Consider the following 21,745-nt stretch of genomic DNA (forward strand, 5'->3'; position numbering starts at 1 on the left):
ACAGGAGATTGGAAAACCGATGGATCGGTCGTGGTGGAGATCATGATCAGCAATTCATGTCATGGCCTCCACGCTCTCCCGACTTACCCCATGTGATTTCTTTCTGTGGGGTTATGTGAAAGACTCAGTGTTTAAACCTCCTCTACCAAGAAACATGCCAGAACTGCGAGCTCGTATCAACGATGCTTTCGAACTCATTGATGGGGACATGCTGCGCCGAGTGTGGGAGGAACTTGATTATCGGCTTGATGTCTGCCGAATCACTAAAGGGGCACATATCGAACATTTGTGAATGCCTATAAAAACTTTTTGAGTTTTTGTATGTGTGTGCAAAGCATTGTGAAAATATCTCAAATAATAAAGTTATTGTAGAGCTGTGAAATCGCTTCAATCATTTGTAATAACCCTGTACAATCCCTGAAATAATCAAGCTTACCAATTATGAAGGTGCAACAAAAACATTTCATTCTTTCATGGAAATTTACCACACACATCAAACCACCTTCATACTACCAACAGACAGTTTCAAAAATAAAACCATGAACGATGAACGAGCCAACAAAATTAGCTTTTTAAACAATATATGCTTATAGGTACACTGAATGGTCACAGGTTTGTTTATTCCATGGGAGAGCATCATAGAGATACTGAAGAAACTGAACTGGCAGACTCTTGAAGACAGATGTAAACTATAACAAGAAAGTCTGTTAACAAAGTTCCAAGGACTGGCATTTAATAGCAATTCCTATGTATCATTCACATAGGGATCATGAGGATAAGATTACAATAATTACTGCACACACAGAGGCATTCAAACCATTATTCTTCCCATGGTCCATGTGTGAATGGAATTGGAAGGAACCCTAATATTTGGTACAGTGGGGCATACCCTCTGCCATTCACCTCACGGTGATTTGCAGAGAACAGATGTAGAGGAACCAAAACATTATGATCTATTTCTCAATAGCATGTTGGTCCACCTTTAGAATGGCATACACCTGTGATTTGCATGGTATGGATGACAGGTCATTGGTACGTTTCCTGAAGTATGTGGCACCAGATGTCTACGCACATGTAATACAATTCCCATATATTAAGGGCTAGTGGTCTGCAGACATAGAAATGGACCTGGCACCTGCCACCATCCCATAAGTATTCCATCAGGTTTACATCAGGCAAATTTGGTGGCCAAAACATCATCATGAATTCACCACCATGCTCCTCAAACCACTGTAACATGTTTCTCATCATGTGACACAGACAGTTATCCTGCTAGATGATGGCATCGCTGTCGAGAAAGACATAAGACACAAAGGGATGCAAGTGATCCACAGTAATGTTTATGTACTCCCAAGCTGTCACATACCTTCAATTATGATGAAAGGGCCCTAGGAAGCCCAGATGAATGTCATCCATGGCACACTGTAGGATGGCACAGATAAAGGTAGCCCAAGTAAGCATAAAGGAAATGAATCAAAATTACAGAAATGGAGAACTAAAATGGATTTAACATTTATTTACAGTGGAAACTACACTGGGGGAAAAAAAAGTATTCATAGATGATGTTGAAAGTGACCCCCTGCAACATCAGATTAGATTAGATTAGTTTTTCATTCCATAGATACGTGTTATATGTGCTAAGGAGATCCTCATGGGTGTTTGTCCCCCCCCCCCCCCCTCCCCCTCCACATCTAAGCATATTCAGATACACCCGGCATAAAGTCTGAATGTTGATGATGGCCACTTCATGGCTGTGTTGTCTTTCAGTTCCTGTATTGTGTCTGGATTTGTTTCATAGACCTTGCTCTTCAAGTGTCTCCACAGGAAAAAATCACATGATGTTGTTAGATCCGGTGAACATGATGACCATAAATGTTTGCTGACAGTTTGTTCCTCAGTGAAGACATCACGGACTCGTCCCAGGGATACCTTAGATGTGTAGCATGCAACCATGTTGAGGGTAGTGTCAAAAAATATCTGTTCAGTGATGCACGTTCCTGTTACACAATACCAAACGCCAATTTTCTCATCATTGAGAGGTTGTTGACACAATATTAGGTTTCTCTGTTGCCCAATACCTCATGTTCTATGAATTCACATGACTAGAAAGATGAAACCATGCTTCATCATTCATGATGTGACAGAAAGGATCTAACAAACCATTGCTGATGTCATTCAAAAGCTACATGCAGTAATTTGCACGTTTTTGACTGTTATCCTTCCATAACTCCTGCTCTACCATTACACAATATAACTTAAAATTAAGACTTTTCAATACCCGCTGGCAAATCCTCCCACTCACATGGCTTGTGGGGCCAATTTGTGTGTAGACTTCTTTGGGCTCTGAATAATTCTTCAGTAAATGTCTGCAACAACTTCTGGTGTGCAAAATGAAGCAATTCTTCATTGTTTTAAATTTTGCACAGATCTGTAAGTGTGCCAATTTTTAAACAGACTCCATATTTCTCTCTTCGCTGGTAGTCCCCTATCCAGATACTTGACCGCCAACATTTCACGAGTTTCCTTAATCGAACCTGTTTTCACATATGCTTCCACTATTTCAATTCTTTCTTCTATTGAGACAGTCATCTTGCAGACTGCAAAGACAAACATCTATCTTCACTGATAAAATAAACGGAAATGCTGACAGAAGAATGCTAACAATAAATTATTGCATTCTTTCTTGTTGTAGCTGTGTACTATGTTTCAGAAGTCAAAATATTGCACTTGCATTCAAAAGGGAGATGGGCTACTTCTAACCAAGCCACCCTTGATCCCCCCGCCGCAATCTGTGTCCATGATACGGTGCAGGTTTTGAGCAGCTGTTCACCTGAATGTCTGCATATTTGGACATGTCCATCGAGATGGTGTAACAAAAAAGATATTCATCCAATGATGCAACACATTTCCACTGAGCCACAATCTTGATGATCCAATGTTCACTGCAATTTTAACTAACTAGGTCACTGGGTCAACATGGGAATACATAGATGATGTCCACTGCAGAGTCCCTTGTTCAGCAAGGTGCACTGAATAGTGTGTTCTGAAACACTTGTGCCTGGACCAGCATTGTATTCTGCAATCATGTCTGCCACAGTTTGCTACCTACCTTACTTTACAGAGCAGGCAAGTCTCTGACCTCAATGTTCTGTGATGAGGCGTGAATGTACAGCACCTTGTCAGCTGCTCATAGTTTCATTGTTCTTAAATCACTTTCCATAGATGGTCATAACACTAGTGTATAAACTAGCTTCTACATTTCTGACATGCACATTCCCAAGCACCATGGCAAATCAATCCGCCCCTTGTCAGAGTCACTGATGTCAGTGGATTTCCCCATTTGTGATATTGTAGCTAGAATGATTCCCCGTTTGTCTAAACTCTGCTTATATACTTTCCTTATCATGTCATGATCCTTGCAGTGCCACCAGGCAGCACTGAATTTCATGGTGGATGGTGGTCATAATGTTTTGGCTCACCAGTGTATTTCCTGAAAGATTTAAATGTGAAGCAATAACAACCATATATAAAAATGGAGACAAGGAAATAATCTCTACTTGGACATGTATTTTTATGTCTTTTGGGTTCTTCATTTTATTTCTTTCTTTCCTTTCTTTGAGAAAATTTGTTCTGACAACCTTTTCTCACCTACTGGAAAAAAGGTGTACAGTACTTTTCAAGTTTGATTTTCAAACCTGAAAAACAAATGAAAAATTTAAGTGATGCAAATGAGATTTGATACAAGCTGAAAAGCTTCCATGTTGCACATTCTTTTTATTCCAGGCTGGAACTACTCACAATAGTTTGGAGTGTTTCCCTGAAAATTAGTTCTGATACAAAATTGCTTAGGAAGAAAAACTTTCTTTCAATGAGTTCATCAATATGTGACTTACTGTACACTGAGGTAAACTGTAAGAAAGAGAAAAATCCTCTTTAGCTATAGGCAATGAGTAATACCATGAGCATGAAGTCAGGACTCCCATGATCCTGCATAAATGAATTAATTAATAAAATAAAATAAAACAAACAGAATATCGGCCTACACTTCTGACATGAACCTACTGGCTTCCACTCAGTTTGGCTCCCATAATGGGTTCTCTACAGAGTTTGTTTGTATTCATGTTTACTATTCAATGCTTTCTCTGTATAGTGAATAACTGTATTCAATTTCTTTCTTTGTCTACTAAGATAATGGGCCACATGTTGCAGTCACCTCATTACTGAGATTACAGAAGGTTCTTCCCAAATTATAAATTCATCAGTGACCTCTGCAAACAGAAAGGGTAATATAAAGCCTAAGCTAAAAATTTATTTATATTGAAAGAACTGAATACCACTTTACATGCAACAATTACTGAAGGCCATGGGCAGATCTGTGATAAGAATTGCAGCCTAATGTAAGACCCACAAATTAAAAATACAGGGGACAGAACTTTTTGACCTCAGAATCTCTTTAATATCCTCTGCAGCTTCTCAGGGTTTCAAGAGACTAATTTCTACAAAAGAGATTATAATAGTTTCATAGCAAATATTTGTAGACCTTATTTCTTTGAACATCTGCTCATTGAAGGCAGGAATATACACACATAAAAAAAAAGTTTTGCATCACCTCAGTTCCAACAGTTCTGGAACCTGTACAGAAAATTGGAATAGAAATCAATGTAAACATCATTTCCACCATTTTTATTGTTCATGAAAACCACACATTGCATTTTGTACCATCATACAGCAAGACCTTCGAAGGTGGTGGTCCAGACTGCTGTACACACTGGATCCTCTGATACCCAGCAGCACATCCTCTTGCATTGATGCATGCCTATATTCATTGTGGCATACTATCCGCAAGTTCATCAAGGCACTGTTGGTCCAGATTGTCCCACTCCTCAACAGAAACTCAGTGTAGATTCCTCAGAGTGGTTGGTGGGTCAGATCATACAGAAACAGCCCTTTTCAATCTGTCCCAGGCATGTTCAATAGGGTTTATGTCTGGAGGACATGCTGGCCACTCTAGCCGAGCAATATCATTATCCTGAAGGAAGTCATTCACAAGATGTGCACAATGGAAACGTGAATTGTCGTCCATGAAGATGAATGCCTCACCAATATGCTGCCGATATGGTTGCACTTTTGGTTGGAGGATGGCATCAGATGTACATCGGCTCCACACAATATCACCCCAAAACAGCAGGGAACCTACAAGTTGCTGCACTTGCTGGACAGAGTGTCTCAGGCGTTCAGCCTGATTGGGTTGCCTCCAAACAGGTCTCCGATGATTGTCTGGTTGAAGGCATATGTGACGCTCCTCGGTAAAGAGAACATGATGCCAATCCTGAGCAGTCCATTCAGCATGTTGTTGGGCCCAAATGTACCGCAATGCATGGTGTCGTGGTTGCATGTTGTTGGGCCCAAATGTACCGCAATGCATGGTGTCGTGGTTGCAAAGACGGACTTTGCCATGGAGGTTGGGAGTGAAATTGCACATCATGCATCCTACTACACACAGTTTGAGTTGTAACACGACTTCCTATGGCTGCACGAAAAGCATTATTCAACAGGGAGGAATTGCTGTCCGGATTCCTCTGAGCCATAATCTGTAGGAAGCAGTCATCCACTGTAGTAGTAGCCCTTGGGCAGCCTCAGCCAGCCATGTCATCAACAGTTCCTGTCACTCTGTATCTCCTCCATGTCTGAACAACATCGCTTTGGTTCATTCTGAGATTCCTGGACACTTCCCTTGTTGAGAACCCTTCCTGGCAGAAAGTAATAATGTGGATGTGATCAAATTGCAGTATTGACCATCTAGGCATGGTTGAACTACAGAAAACATGAGCCGTGTACCTCCTTCCTGGTGGAATGACTGAAAATGATTGGTTGTCGGACCCGCTCTGTCTGATAGGCGCTGCTCCTGAATGGTTGTTTACATATTTGGTCAGATTTAGTGACATCTCTAAACAGTCAAAGGGACTGTGTCTGTGATACAATATCCACAGTTATGTCTGTCTTCAAGAGTTCTGGGAACCAGGGTGATGGAAAACTTTTTTGGATGTGTGTATCTGATTCACGTATTTTCCAAACATTTCAGAAACATAAACGGTTATAGGATGAATTTACCTTGCTATTCAATAACTAAATTCTGTTATCACAAATGAATATGAAGCATGAAATGTTCTAAAGATATACAGAGTTAAGTAACATCTTAGTATACTGGAGTATTATGATTATTATATTTTTTTATCTTACCTCATGTGCTCTTCCCTAATAAGAAGGCAAACTGTTGGCCGACCTGACAGTCTCCAATACCTCCCCACAAACTGTAGCTCTGTTTTTATATCATCAATCAGTAGTGCCATATCGCGGTATAGATAAAACTCCGAGACCTCAAATATTAAAGGGTAGCATAAAACTGTCAGTCCACAAACTCTGTACACCTTCAGAAAAGAGAACCATGCATTAATTACAAAATGAATTTGAACAATAAATGAAAGATGCCTAGTATGGTAAAGGATGACTTTCATATAGCAAAATTCAATTACTTTACTGGTTCCAAGTGCCCCAATTGGTCTCAGTGGCCGACCTTTTAACTTTAACTTGTTGTTTACACCAAGGTGTTCATACACTTTCACCAGCTCATGAGAAGAGCATATTTGAACAGGGTCCACCTCATGTGGGGTCTGAGTCTGTATGCCATATGTTGCCATCATAGCTTGCAGGCGCATTGATTCTGCAATTAATACAATTTGCACCACCAAATCTGTAGCTGTTCCCTGCATGAGAAATTTTTCCATCATATACCATGTCAAAGTTATTGAAACATAAGGTTTAGCTCTAAGGTTTCAAAAAAATGTTTTCCTTATCTTTCACACCAATTAATGAAATGAAACATTATCAAGACTGTCTGTCAGCATGATCCAATTAGTGTGATAAACAATGATATTACTTATACTTCATGGTGTCATGCAAATGATTCCTGGTTTGGCACTAACATTTTTTGATTCTTGAATACATACTGCCAAATGAAAAAATAAATGAGGAATTTGTGATCATATGATATGTCGATATGATTATCTGTAAATACTCTCAACTGACATACAAATTGTTTCTAAACTACATGCACTATGGATCACTTGTTTAAATTTAGTAATTTTTTATTTTGTTGAGTGAGGCAAATGCACAGAGCTACTCTTTTTCTAATTCAAGCTTTATGCCAGTAAAATTATAAATTTAAGTAAGAAGGAAGTGTATTGTCATCATGAACACAATGGATTCCACAGAGTAGCATATACAACTATTTGAAGCAATGAACTATAAAGTTAAGTGTACATTTCTTATCTGGCTTGTTGCATTTATCTTTCTTTGGCAGTTCTAATAACTGAAAAATTAAATTACCTTACAGAGAAGTTATCTGTAGCTAGCAGGACATTAAACGATAACAACAATTGTAAGACTGAATTTGTATAACTACTGCTATTACAATAGTGAAATAGTAAGGACAGAACAAAAATTAATCACATATAAATAGCAATAACTCATCTTGATGAGAAGCTGGATGGGAGGAGGGGGGGGAGATGAGAGGTATGAATAAAGAATGCAGAATGCCGCAGGCCACAATTTTTTAATTATATTACATGGCTAATTTTCTCTGGTCATTCACCATGAACATACTTTATATGGCATGCGGCTACACTTTCAAAAGGATATAAATGCTGATATAACAGATCACTAATGCATGATTTCTGTCAGAATTTATCAGTTTGTGGACAGATTCAAATGGGCTGTGAAGGTTAGGGCTTACAATTTTTGGCATTCTGCCAAGGAGATTTTCCAGGTGTTGCACATACTCAGACCCACTGTTTGCAATGTTATTGTGCAGTTAGCAACCACTAAATTCAAATGATCATATTTTTTGTCTTTTAAGCAGGACTCTCTGAAAATAAGACTGAAAGTGGCTATCAGTTTAATGATGCTCAAAAATTGACAGGAACAACGTGGGGAGTACAACCAGAAACAGAGAAGCCTTCAGCACTTTCTTCGTACTGCTCTGCAGTTGAATATGCATTTCCTGTATCATAAAGATCCCATGATACCAAAGAAGCAGGTACAGCTATTAATGATACATGCCACATCATTGAAAGCTGTCGCCAACCCATGTCTCTGGCGAAAGTACAGTGTCTCATTGAAACTACTCCTTCTGACGTTCAATGAGAAGTAATGGCCAGAAAAGAAAATACCAAAGCAATAACATCTTAAGTTCATCCTCATGTTTGTTACCATCAAGCACAGTTGCAACGAAGTTGAGAAAGAGTGCAGCTAAGGCAAGCACATCATAATTGCTGCAAATGACACTAAAAATGTAATGTATCAATGAAAAATATTAATATGTAGAAATATAACACCCTTCGTACGCCAACCTATTCATGGGTCGCTTAGAGGAAGCCTTCTTGGTTACCCAGGCCTGCCAACCCAAAGTTTGGTACAGATTTATTGATGACATCTTCATGATCTGGACTCACAGTGAAGAAGAACTCCAGAATTTCCTCTCCAACCTCAACTCCTTTGGTTCCATCAGATCCACCTGGTCCTACTCCAAATCCCATGCCACTTTCCTTTTTTGTTGACCTCCACCTGTCCAATGGCCAGCTTCACATGTCCGTCCACATCAAACCCACCAACAAGCAACACTACCTCCATTATGACAGCTGCCACCCATTCCACATCAAACGGTCCCTTCCCTACAGCCTAGGTCTTCATGGCAAACGAATCTGCTCCAGTCCGGAATCCCTGAACCATTACACCAACAACCTGACAACAGCTTTCGCATCCCGCAACTACCCTCCCGACCTGGTACAGAAGCAAATAACTAGAGCCATTTCCTCATCCTCTCAAACCCAGAACCTCCCACAGAAGAACCACAAAAGTGCCCAACTGGTGACAGGATACTTTCCAGGACTGGATCAGACTCTGAATGTGGCTCTGCAGCAGGGATACGACTTCCTCAAATCCTGCCCTGAAATGAGATCCATCCTTCATGAAATCCTCCCCACTCCACCAAGAGTGTCTTTCCGCCATCCACCTAACCTTCGTAACCTCTTAGTTCATCCCTATGAAATCCCCAAACCACCTTCCCTACCCTCTGGCTCCTACCCTTGTATTTTTATCGCCCCCGGTGTAAAACCTGTCCCATGCACCCTCCCACCACCACCTACTCCAGTCCTGTAACCCGGAAGGTGTACACGATCAAAGGCAGAGCCACGTGTGAAAGCACCCACGTGATCTACCAACTGACCTGCCTACACTGTGACGCATTCTATGTGGGAATGACCAGCAACAAACTGTCCATTCGCATGAATGGACACAGGCAGACAGTGTTTGTTGGTAATGATTATCACCCTGTGGCTAAACATGCCTTGGTGCACGGCCAGCACATCTTGGCACAGTGTTACGCCGTCTGGGTTATCTGGATACTTCCCACTAACACCAACCTATCCGAACTCCGGAGATGGGAACTTGCTCTTCAATATATCCTCTCTTCCCGTTATCCACTAGGCCTCAATCTCCGCTAATTTCAAGTTGCCGCCACTCATACCTCACCTGTCATTCAACAACATCTTTGCCTCTGCACTTCCGCCTCGACTGACATCTCTGCCCAAACTCTTTGCCTCTGTATATGTCTGCTTGTGTCTGTATATGTGTGGATGGATATGTGTGTGTGTGCGAGTGTATACCCGTCCTTTTTTCCCCCTAAGGTAAGTCTTTCCGCTCCTGGGATTGGAATGACTCCTTACCCTCTCCCTTAAAACCCAAATCCTTTCGTCTTTCCCTCTCCTTCCCTCTTTCCTGACGAGGCAACCGTTGGTTGCGAAAGCTAGAATTTTGTGTGTATGTTTGTGTGTTTATCGACGTGCCAGCGCTTTTGTTTGGTAAGTCACATCATCTTTGTTTTTAGATATATTTTTTCCCATGTGGAATGTTTCCTTCTATTATATTAATATAACACAATTAGATAGATAACAAATCTATCCACCAAGTGGTGGCAGGAGAAATTATGTAAAAGTTAAGGAACTGTGCAAGCTTTTGGAGTACTCACACTCCTTTCTGCAATGCGGTTCAAACCCATGTCTGGCTATCTGATTCACGATTTCCCTAAATCACTTCAGGCAAATGCTGGGATGGTTCCTTTGAAACAACACGGTCAATTTCCTTCCCCATCCTTTCCAAATCTGAGCTTGTGCTCCATCTCTCATGATCTCATTGTTGACGGGATGTGAAAAACTCATCTCCTCCTCCATGATGCAATGAATCAATACTTTCGAATTCAATGAATCAACACTTCTGAATTCAACATTTTATTAAACATGATTAACTGACACAATGATCAAATAGTGAATCAGCACAGAACGGTCGAAAATAATATGTGAAAGAATAAACAATATACGCTAATGTACATCTGCTGTCCAAACAACAGTCAAACTTTGCATGTTATTCTGTAGTCAGTGCTTCCCATAATGTTACCAAGCAAGGAAACTGTTGACAACTGAAAGTTACCACAAGTGTTTTGCACTGTTATTTCATCTACTTGCTACTGAGGCTCTCATTAGTAGGTGACATTTATGTTGCTGTATTCTAGCAACACATACACAAATTTAGCATGGCTTTACTACAATGGATAGAACTGGCAATGCCAGAAACAAAACAGTATATTATATATATTAAATGCTATCATAACATTAGAGTTAAATGTTGATTGATGCTGCATCAAATCATATTAGAGAGATATGGAAACAGGGGTTTGAGAGTGAAAATTTAGGCTCTCTGCTGATTCACCTTTATTGAGAGCATTGGAATGTGACAATCATGTAGCAGTTATAACTCCCTTAGACTCAAATAGCTGAGCCTTCTTATGAATGGGAGGTGGAGGGGGGGGAGGAAAGGAGAGGAAAGGGGCTATTGATGTCAGCTGTATTGGGACTTGATGTGGAATCAGCAGTGAAGAGTGAAAAATTGTACCAGCCCGGGATTCAAACCTGAGATCTCCTGCTTATTAAGCAGTTGCGTTAACCACTGTGCCACCCGTGCACACTGTTTATTGCAACTGCAGGGACTATCTTCGTACACCTCCCAGGCAACCCACATTCCCACCCAGCACCACCTAGCCACAATCCCTGTCCATGTCCTCCATGTTTGGAAGAACAGGCACCACACATTCATATAGTTGAGCCTTCTAGTAGCTAGTACGCTGAAAGAGCCCCATATGGAGCTCATGGTGCTAACCAGTATTTCTAGGTGCAACCTTAAGACCTACCTGTTTGATAAACATAACCTGACATCAACAGTTCTAGGTCATTATTTAAATTCAGTCGGAAATTATTTGAAATGTTTCTTGATAATTTATGTTCTATTATCAAAAAGCATGTCCTAATATACGAGGGTGTGCTGGAAAGTGATGCCTCTGAATTGTTATGTGAAAATTCTTAAGAATTTTTTTAAACAAAACAAGTGTTACTAAGATTGTGCATCTTTATTCTTCATGTTTACAAATTTGCAGCCCTCTGCCACTAGAGGACTCCAAATTGTAGCATTACATGGCAGTGTGTAGCATTACTACGTGGGTGTGTGAGAAACACCATGCTGTAATCGAGTTTCGAATTCAAAGTGTTATTCCACACAATCATCTTCCTTACAGTCTGCTTTGGTCAAATCCAATTTTCATCTGTTTCCAAAACTTAAAGAACACCTTTAAGAACTTCACTTTGATAGTGATGAAGCGGTGGAAGCAGAGGTGAGGTTGTGGTTCCATCAACAAAGTCAAACACTCTTCACCAATGGTATCAACAAACTACTCTCTTGTTGGGAGAAATGAGTTCATCGCCACGGTGACTATGTTGAGAAATAAATGTGTGGACATGAAGAATAAAGATGTTGAATGCTTTCATTTACAAAAGCTTTGAGAGTTTTCAGATAAAAAATTTGGAGGCATTACTTTTCAGCACAGCCTCGTATATTAAGATATCTCCAACTCAGAGCCTTTACCTACATGCTTCCCCTGCTATATCTGCAGCTGACTTCCACTGAAGATGCTACTGAATTTACCTTTAAGTCAAACAACAAGTACAGTTATAAACAAAAACACATACACAATAATAAGACAAATACTACATAAAATTAAAGACCAAACAGTACACACAATTGTGCATATATAATACAAATATGGTGTCAAAATACACAAATAAGCATATTGTTTGCATGAAACCAGCTTATATACACAGTGTTTATGTCAACAGTTGAGAAATGTAAACTGCTTATGAAGTTCAATTATTTGTTCAACTCATAAACTAAATAGAAATAATGATCCAACAAAACTGTCTTAATTTAGAAGTGAAAAGGAATTTTTGATTTCTTAAGGCTTTGTGCTCAATGGCAAGCAAAATGAAGATTTTGGTGCCAGCATGCTTTGGATATTTCTGCATCAAGAACATTTTTTAATAACACTGGATGTCTTTAATGCACCTGGTGTCTTTTTGATCTGTTTTCACAGAGGTCTGGCTTTTTATAACAGAACGTGTTGGAGAAAATATGCACTGGGAAGCAGTCATAGGTATTCTCAACTGCCTCAACAGTTTATGGCAAGCGGTTCTTGGACCTGCTCTACATATTATTACATTCACTCTTTACTGAAAAATGAAGCCCTTTAGAATATAAGTAGTTTCCACAGAGACTGATTCCAAGCAATTTTACAGAGTGAAAATAAGTAAAGTTGCCAGTTTTTGTTACAAATTCATCCCAATGTGAGAATGCGTTTTCAATGAAAAATCAGATGAGTTCAATCTTGGAATATAGCCTGTAGTACACGTTCCCAATTAAGTTTGGTGACAAGTTGGGTATATGGGAACTTAGAGGAGTGCATTCTCTGAAAATGTTAGTTATTATATGTCATTGAAATTACCTTTGCGAGTTTATGATCTGTGTTCAACTGTTTTAAATCAGTCTTGTAAATGATAGTGTCATTAGTGAATATGATGAATTAGGAACACCAAACTGAGTAACTTCTCAGACTTATACAACAGTTACCTATCTACGACTCAGTACCTCTGCTGTATGGCGTGTAGCAACTATCCTTTTGGTAAGTCTTCTTTTTGGCTGTGGGTATTTTATCAATGCTCAAGTAGTGTTCAGGTATCAAATGGTCAAGTGGAAAATTATTTTATTAAAGATCTAAACTAAGTGTGTATTCCACAAGGAATTAGAAGATACAATTGCAAAAGATTAAGCAACATATATAAGCAATAGCAGGTCAGAAGGCATCATTTAATAAAACAATGGCAATTTATCTATTTTTTGCAAATCACTCTTCACTTACAATACTTTTTGTTGCTTTATATCCTTTGCTTATAGAGAAGTAATCTGGTGTTTGGATTTTCATACTTTATCAAGTTTTTTGCTAGTTGAAGTGCTTTCCAATATACAACAAAAAGACAGATATTTAATATGAACATTAACCAAGGCAGCACAAGTACTACCTCTTCAAACAGGCAGCTATTTCTCATTTAATTGCTCAGCATTATCAGACACGTCACATCATGCACAGGACAGGTGTTTCAGCATAATGATATAAATGTATGGGCTATGAATTATTCCGACTGGAGACTAACATTCAATTATTTTATTTGTTTTATATAAAACTGAAAACTGGGGCTGAAACTAACTAGCAGTCAGCAAAATTTATGTCAGGAGTTATTTACAAAATTACTTTGGAGATTTATTCTCATAACCAGACCAGTTTAGGATTTAAGACTGTATGTACATATAGTAATATGAATATTTTTCTAAAGTTTTCAGAAGATGAGTTCAGCAGCTCTCTTAAGACACTGATAAAAACAATGGGAAAAGGAAAGGAAATAAACAGGAATAATGAAAGAAGACAAACATTTGTAAAGGGAAAAAAGGCTATTCAGATATTGTAGAATAATTTGCTGAAGTAAACCAACCAAGACTTTACAATTTAGTTCTCAAAAATATTCATAAATTATTATGAATATGTATTACCTTAATAAATATGTTTCCTGGTAATTAGATTCCATATATCAAATATGCACAGGCCTTTCCTCCAGGTAGAACCAGTTTGTGCTCCATCTAACTTATTTTCTTGAAAGGAAATAAGGTGTGTGGAAACACAATGCAAATTAATTAAGCATGCTAAATCTTTATGGCAACTTTACTGTCTCATTAGTAGATGTTTTGTTTTTACTGTATGGAATTTTTTTCAGTGCAAGAACTGAATCAGAGTGTATTACTCATGATTTTGGAAGCCTACAAGCTAGAAAAACAGTTAACGGTAGTGGATTTATTAAGCTAAGATAGCAACAAATATTAGACACAATGCACATGAAGAGAAACATGCCATGCAAGTGTCACAAACAATGTGCTCTGCACACAAAGCAAGAAGAAGATTAAAAGAAAATGAATACAAAAAGGAAATTCAGTCAGGGATTTGTTTTTCTTCCTGTTACAGAACATCACAAGTGCAAGCTAGAAATTTCATAAGAATGTAAAATATTACAAACACCAAAATTGATACACAAAAAAAGGCCTCTATTTACAAACTTCTTGGTGAAAACATTCTCCTTTAGTGGTTTACAATGGGAATGGGAGAAAAGAACAGACTAGAGAAAGTTGTCATTTTGAGATCGGATACCAAGGTGAAGACCATATGAACAGTTGATGTGAATGCAAACAGTGGATAATTATGTAGCTTTTGCACTTTGTTTACCTCCTATTACTTTACATTACATGTTATTCAAGTTTCTGGAGAAACTCTGTTTCCATTTGTGCCCATCCACATATATCCTTGTTTACCTACCAGTGACGGAAGTTCTGTTTCAAACAATTAATTTCCTTATCCACCTTTATGTATTTTTGTAAGAGCATCTATGAAGCTTATGTTAGTGACTATGATCTTTTTATTTAAATGAAACACACACATTAAATACAACTAGCTGCTTTCTTGTAAAACATTTACGTCATTTTGTTTTCAAACATGAGTTTTATTCTTTTAACAAATTTTGTAAGTAAATCAAAGTGGCACATCAATATTTTTATATTAAATAGAAGTCATCTCCCTGCCCCCCATCCCCCACATTAATTCTCCATGGTATGCAATGTGTGTGGATACACATGTGGAAAGAGACATATGACAATCTGCAGCTAAACACATATTCTATACTGTGAATGTTTCTCTTTCCCCACAGAATTATTTATATTCTATAAGTTGGAATAAGAGAAATACACCCTCCAAGAATTTTCTTCTTGTTCAGAGCTCCATCAATATTACACTTGGTACACACAGATATTTTATGCACTATGATTTAGGTGCACTACCTGTTGCATAATTCACTTTCATATACACATTTTATATGCTCCTATTCATGATTTATATACCTATTGTCTTGCTACAAAAATATGACCCACTTATTTGTCTTTACAAAGGTTTTTAACAATAACATCATCTGAAAATGGGCTGTGTCAAGGATATTTGAAATTGATAACAACGAACTTTTGAGGAAAAAATCTTTTAGTTGTTGATTTCCATATACAGCACAGGTAGAGTGTCATGAAACACTCAGATAATAGAAAGAAGTATTACATTTCACTGCCTAAAGTACTTTTCTTCAATACAAAGTTTGCAGAACTCAAACAGTCAGAATTTTTATTATCTCATTGTTTACTAACATAAACTATTGATTTTATTAAATTTACACAAAACTCATATGTGTAAGTAATATAACTGAGGCACATACACAGTGAAAAAGCCAAAGATAGCTCTGTTAGGATTTAATAATTATGTAACACACACACCCACAAAGGTGGCATATAATTTTCGTTGCACATATCTAGTTCCACATTGTGGAAGTTTTTCCTTTGTAATTTGTTATAAATTTTCATAATGCTGTACTGTGGAGTCTGGGCACAGAGTTTCAATTATTGTGTTAGAAACATAACTTTTTGGTTTCTGATGCATATAACAAACAATGTTGTGTTTGCAATCTACTGAATATTATACTTCATAGAATCACAATATCCGGACCACTTAAGGGTGGGTACTATAAAAGCAGCTTGCGTATAGAAACTTTAGGTTACTACTGTGAAGAAACCAAGCATAACCAGCCAGAAGAATAATATACACAAAGACTTTATGGTTTCAACATGGACACCCATGAAACTCATACAACATAAGATCCCAAATTTAAAATTTTCCCTTGCATATCAGTGTCACTATAAGTCTCAGACACACTCTTTCTTTGTCTCTGTTCCTCTGTGATATTCCATTTGCTACCTCTCCTTAATCTTAAAATTATCAAAAAGTACATTTTTATAGTGATTTACTTAAATTTAAAATTTACCATTGGATATTAATGTCAGTATAAGTCTCAGATGTGCCATCTCTTTGCCTCTGTTTCTCTGTGCTGTTCAATTTTTTACCTTTGCTTAGTCTTAAAGTTATTAGAAAGTCCATTATTTATAGGGATTCGCTTAAATATATTTGTCATGGCAAAAGTCAGTGAACAAAATCTAATACAAACTCATTTAGTAGAAATGAAAGAAATTAAATATTAATTACTTTCTGATTTAATTGTATCTCAAAGTATTACTGGGAACATAGATAGAATCCTTTGTGTTGGAACCAAAAATAAACAGTGATAAAAGAGTGATTAACTGATAAGCACCAGGCAGGAATAATATAAACTTTCTAATCTGCACAAAATATGGTAGTAACATCATTAAATATTTTGGTGTTTAGTCTTCACTTAGAAGATTAGTTTGATGCAGCATACCACAACAGTCTACCAAAGCACGCCTCTTAAACTCTGCGTAACTGCTGCAACCTACATTCTTTTGGACATTCTTGTTATATTAAACCCTTAGTCTCCCTCTACAACTTTTATTCCACATTCTCTTCTTGTCTTTACATGTCCACATTTCACTTCCATTTACGACAATACAGCAGACAAACACTTTCAGAAAAATGCTTCCTAACTCTTAAATATATATTCAATGTGAACTTATTTCTCATTTTCAGCAGAGCTTTCCTTGCTACTGAAACTCCACATTACTTCAGTTATTTAGCTACTCCAACAGCAAATCATCTCTAATACTTTCAGTGTCTCATTTCCTAATCTAATTCCCGCAAAATGATCTGACTTAAACTGAGTAGACTTCAGTATCTAGTACAAAAAATGATGTAAGAGAGATCAATACAGCAATGTAAAGTACAATGCAACACAATAAGACTGTTTTATGTTTACTGATGTTCATCTTACAATCTCTTTTCCGAAAAACATCTAAAATGTTTTCCAAACACAAGGAAGTGGACATTAAAGTCAGTGAAAGATGAAAAAGAAATTTCAAAAGCAGAGAAAAGAAACAAGCCACAGAAGCACACATTCTGCAGCAACAATCTACTGTGTACAAAGTTTGATGTACTTACAATAGTTGGTTTTGCCTAAAATGGAAAAAAAGAACATATAATAATTCATCAAGACATATGGAAACATGTTATAGTTTTACCTTTAATAACATAATGAGTGTTGAATAATGAATAAATATTGCACTTTTGTAAAAGGAATAAGCAGCAGGTTACAACTAAGGGGGGGAATCATGTTTACAGTATGGTTCAGCTACAACTTAATATCTAGATCTTGTTAATGAGAGCACATATGTTTCAAAATGAAAGGTAATGGTAGTTATAAATTTATGATCTTGTTTCCAATGAGGATATACACTTTGACTACAAAGTCTTTATGCATCAATAGTATTGATTCTTGTTTCTATCAATATACGTCACATTATAATGATAATTACATTAAACATTCTACACATCCCCAAGGACTGCTGCATACTTACAGAACACCAAGAATTGTGATCTCAGCATGTGGTCTATTCTGAATGGTAGTTAAGATTTAAATGTTTGAATATTAGCAAACAGCTGCTTCTCTGCCATTTAGTTTCAGCTGACTGAAACTGCACAATATGTGATACACAGTGACCATTCTTCTAACAAAATTGTGGAAAGCTTTCAAAAACTCCATCACCTTTTTCAATGATGACATGCTGAGTGCTGGAATCATAATGATGTTCCTTTATGGAGAGCAGGAGGGGGAGGACGCTGTGGAATTGAGGGAAGGAGGGGGAGTAAACATTTGTAGTATCCAAGAAGTGAGCATATCTAAGATAGTTCTATGCAGCACTTATCAAGGTGACATGGAAATAAATTTGTGGCACAATTCTGTTCCATAACAAGAAATTGAACTTAACAGCAGTTTCTCTCAACTCAGGCCATGTTAACCCACCTTTCAGAATTTTGGAAAGCAGAACAAGGGAAACTGATATTCTATACATGAGTGGCCACTGCTGCTATGCACACAAACATACGTTAATATTTTCTCTGTCGATACTAATGTATCTCTCTCCTACCTTAACTGGTTTTATAACACATGCTTCCTCTACTTAGTTGTTGATTCCCACTTCCCACTCTATCCATACATCTTGCAGTTTCTTTCTTTTTCAGGTTATTTATTTCTTATTTTTATTCATGTTTACTTTTCTTGTTCTTCTTTTAATCTGTCACCTTTCTGAAATTGCTTCTTGTAAATTTATTTTCTATTTTCACCTCTCTTAGTTCCTTTCCAACACTAGTTTGTCTTTGCTCTTCTCCACTCTGCAGAAACCATCTTCCACCTAGCTCTGCGATTTATATCATTCATATTTATTTACAATGTGTTCCATTAATCTGTGCTATGTAACTTATCTCGTCTCTATGAAGAATATGAAAGCCCACCTTTCCAAATTATTCTCTTTCCTATTTCCTTTCTCTTTAATTCACACAAATATATATTCCAGTTCTGCAAAACTAAGCAAATCCAAATCTAGTACTAACAAAGGGAGGGTCAGTCATGTGGGTCATGAGACCCACATATATAGAAAATAAAGAGCTCTTATCTAGACACTCCCTTGTTTTTGAAAAAAATTGGGGTCAACGTAGATGATGAAAATCATATTTCGAAAGCTTGAAAGATCGTCTAAAAACAAACATATGTTATTAATATTATATGGGGTCCAAACTTAATAATATTTGAGTTCTTAACATTTTTGTGTTTTCATGCAGCAACTTTGGTACCAGTGATTCAAGTCGTCTAGCAGAGCTAGGTTGGTGGCTGAGTGGTCAAGGCATTAGACTACCAAACAGCTGGTCCGTGTTTGATTCTTGGTCATTACTTTTTCTTTTTTCTTTTTTTTTTCATTCGATATTTTTTTCAGTGTTTCTGACAACATTCTGATAGTCAGAATACTTTTCTTTGCTTTTTTTGAAATAAAACGTCGGGAGGTATGATTAATAATCCAATAACTACAAATAATTTTTGACAGTTATTTTCATTGTGAAACATAGTACAAAAGTACACCTGAAGTACATTATTGCATGATCCTAAACAGTCATCTATTCATCAGTGTTCTCAAAATAAGTGGGTGAAACTGGCCATAGAAACTGGCAAAACACAAATTTTTTTGCACCATGCACAACACACCCATGAAATTTCACAGTACTGAAATGTTTTCTGTTACATTGGACATCGAAATGTTAAAAAAATCCATCCAATATCAATTTGGACGTGTACCAAGCGTAAAAAGGCATATCTTGAAAGACAGGTGTGGACAACTGATTATCGTTGAATGCAGGAATTTTGATAGCATCCACTCTATCTTGTAGTTCTTTGTTCTGCTGTGGTGTCACAAGATTTTGAAGTAATGGAATGAAATTTTTTACCTGTCAGAAAAGTAAACATCACACTACAGATGACAAAGAGAAGTACATTTTGGTGGTATTACTTTCATGGCGCAGGTCAGGTGAGCAACATCAACAACAAAAGTACTAACATAGCACGTCATGTACCACAATGAAAATAACTATCAATACATTATGTACAATGATTTGATTGTTAATTGCATATTCAGACATTTTACTTCAAAGAAATTATCATCATCAAGAATTGAACATGGACCAGTGTTTTGATAGTCTAATTCCTTGACCCAATGGCTGCACTCTACTAGATACATAGAAAGACAGGTACCCCTAGGTACAGCATGAAAACTCCAAAATGTTAATAACTCGCTACATTATAAACTTTGGACCTCATATAACATAAATAAAAAATGTATGTTTTTACATGATCTTTTGATGTGTAGCAAAAAAATACCATTTTCCACCATCAACTCTGACCTCCACCCCCCGCCCCAAAGAAAAAAAACTAGTGAGAATCCAGCAAAAAGCCAAAACAAGTGACCCACATGTAAGTGGTACGATGCTGAGCAGCGTAATGAAAAAGATTACAAGAAGTTTTCAGTGTAACTGGTGGTCTCTCCTCACACTGTGTTAAGTTATTTTTCAAATTTAAGCAACCACAAGTTATCTGATTTAAGCAAACACTTAAAAAACATCCAGCAATCATAAAGATTATACTGCAAGAAAGTAACATCCTCACCTGAAAGGCTGAGTATCTTCCAGCTTTGCGTGGCCTGTTGAATGAAGGTAAGTATCGTCTAATAGGATCAAGTTCATTAATGTGTAGCAGTCCAGCTGTCAATAACTGTGCTATCACAAACATTGCTTGATTCCAAAGGTATATACCATTACTACCCCCACTGCCCTCGGCACTTGGCTGCCGGGCGTGTGTACCAGGCTCTTGCTTCTCCAATTCAATGTACCCTTCTGGTACATAAAAATACATTGGAATAACTGGGTCTGAAATAAAATTAAGTACATATTTACAGTCTTATCACATGTGAAATTAAACTTGAATTATGACCTTATCTATCTTTACACTGACCAACTGGGGGTCACATAACTTCAGTTTCTCTACTTTAATTGTTTTTCACTTTTTTTCAACACTGCTTCATCTTCTCCCAACTTGTCTATTCTGTCTTCTGTTCATGGTGTTACATTTTTTGTAGCCCCCCCCCCCCCTCCCCCATCTCGGGAGCCTTGTAAATTGAGTATCTTAGTTTTAAGAGAGTTTTTATCTGATCTACCTGATTCATTGATATTGTCTCTTTCCAGTTCTTTTCTTATTTCTGTGATCCAGGTTATCACTGACTTCTTTTTCCAGAAATACAGGAATACATGTTTTGTTAGATTGCCCTCTTTCATTTGGTGGCAATGTCAAAAACTGTTAGTCATTTTCCAACCTTACTTTGTTTGTGTTGCATCCATTATTTTTCTAATGATCCATATTTCAAACACCCCTACCCAATCCAGCTTGTCATTATCAAGTACTTGCATGCATTTAATCATTCTGGCTTTACCACTACGACATAGTGTTTCAGTTTTATACTTCCTGAGGTGCTCTTCTTGTCGTAAATGTTGTTAACTAAATCATATGCCCTTTCCATTTAATTAATTCTGACACCTGCTGCAGATCTTTCTGGTCAAGACTTGCAGTATCCATTGTAGTTGGTAATGACACAAGGACAGTAACAAAGGGTTCAAAACTCAATCATGTCAGAAACAGCCAAGCTTGACTATAGCAATTTAGTTCTTAATATTACAAAATCCCTTCTTATGCAACAAAAAAGAATCATCAATGATTACTGATAATAGATTAGAAATTTTTGATCACTTACAAGATGAAACAAGAGAACAAGAACAAATAAAGAGATGGCAGAATTGGGTGGAACACTGGACACTGTAGCACAAGTTAAA

At 37.4% G+C, this 21,745-nt stretch overlaps 1 protein-coding gene across 6 annotated transcripts in view; it reads right to left on the reverse strand.

Moving 5' to 3' along the window:
- LOC126190722 (probable phosphorylase b kinase regulatory subunit beta) overlaps positions 1 to 21,745 on the reverse strand; it is a 181,220-nt gene that overhangs the window by 92,460 nt on the left and 67,015 nt on the right. For 5 of the 6 annotated variants that reach the window (XM_049931205.1, XM_049931203.1, XM_049931202.1 and 2 more), the window contains 4 exons: positions 20,529 to 20,788; positions 17,480 to 17,494; positions 6,534 to 6,764; positions 6,241 to 6,428 (listed from right to left, as the gene is read on the reverse strand). In XM_049931205.1, coding sequence (XP_049787162.1) covers positions 6,241 to 6,428; positions 6,534 to 6,764; positions 17,480 to 17,494; positions 20,529 to 20,788 — 694 coding nt within the window. The remainder of the gene's footprint in view (positions 1 to 6,240; positions 6,429 to 6,533; positions 6,765 to 17,479; positions 17,495 to 20,528; positions 20,789 to 21,745) is intronic. The other variant, XM_049931206.1, reaches the window with a different exon arrangement.

The sequence above is a fragment of the Schistocerca cancellata genome, chromosome 6 (genome assembly GCF_023864275.1).
Source record: "Schistocerca cancellata isolate TAMUIC-IGC-003103 chromosome 6, iqSchCanc2.1, whole genome shotgun sequence".
NCBI lineage: Eukaryota > Metazoa > Arthropoda > Insecta > Orthoptera > Acrididae > Schistocerca > Schistocerca cancellata.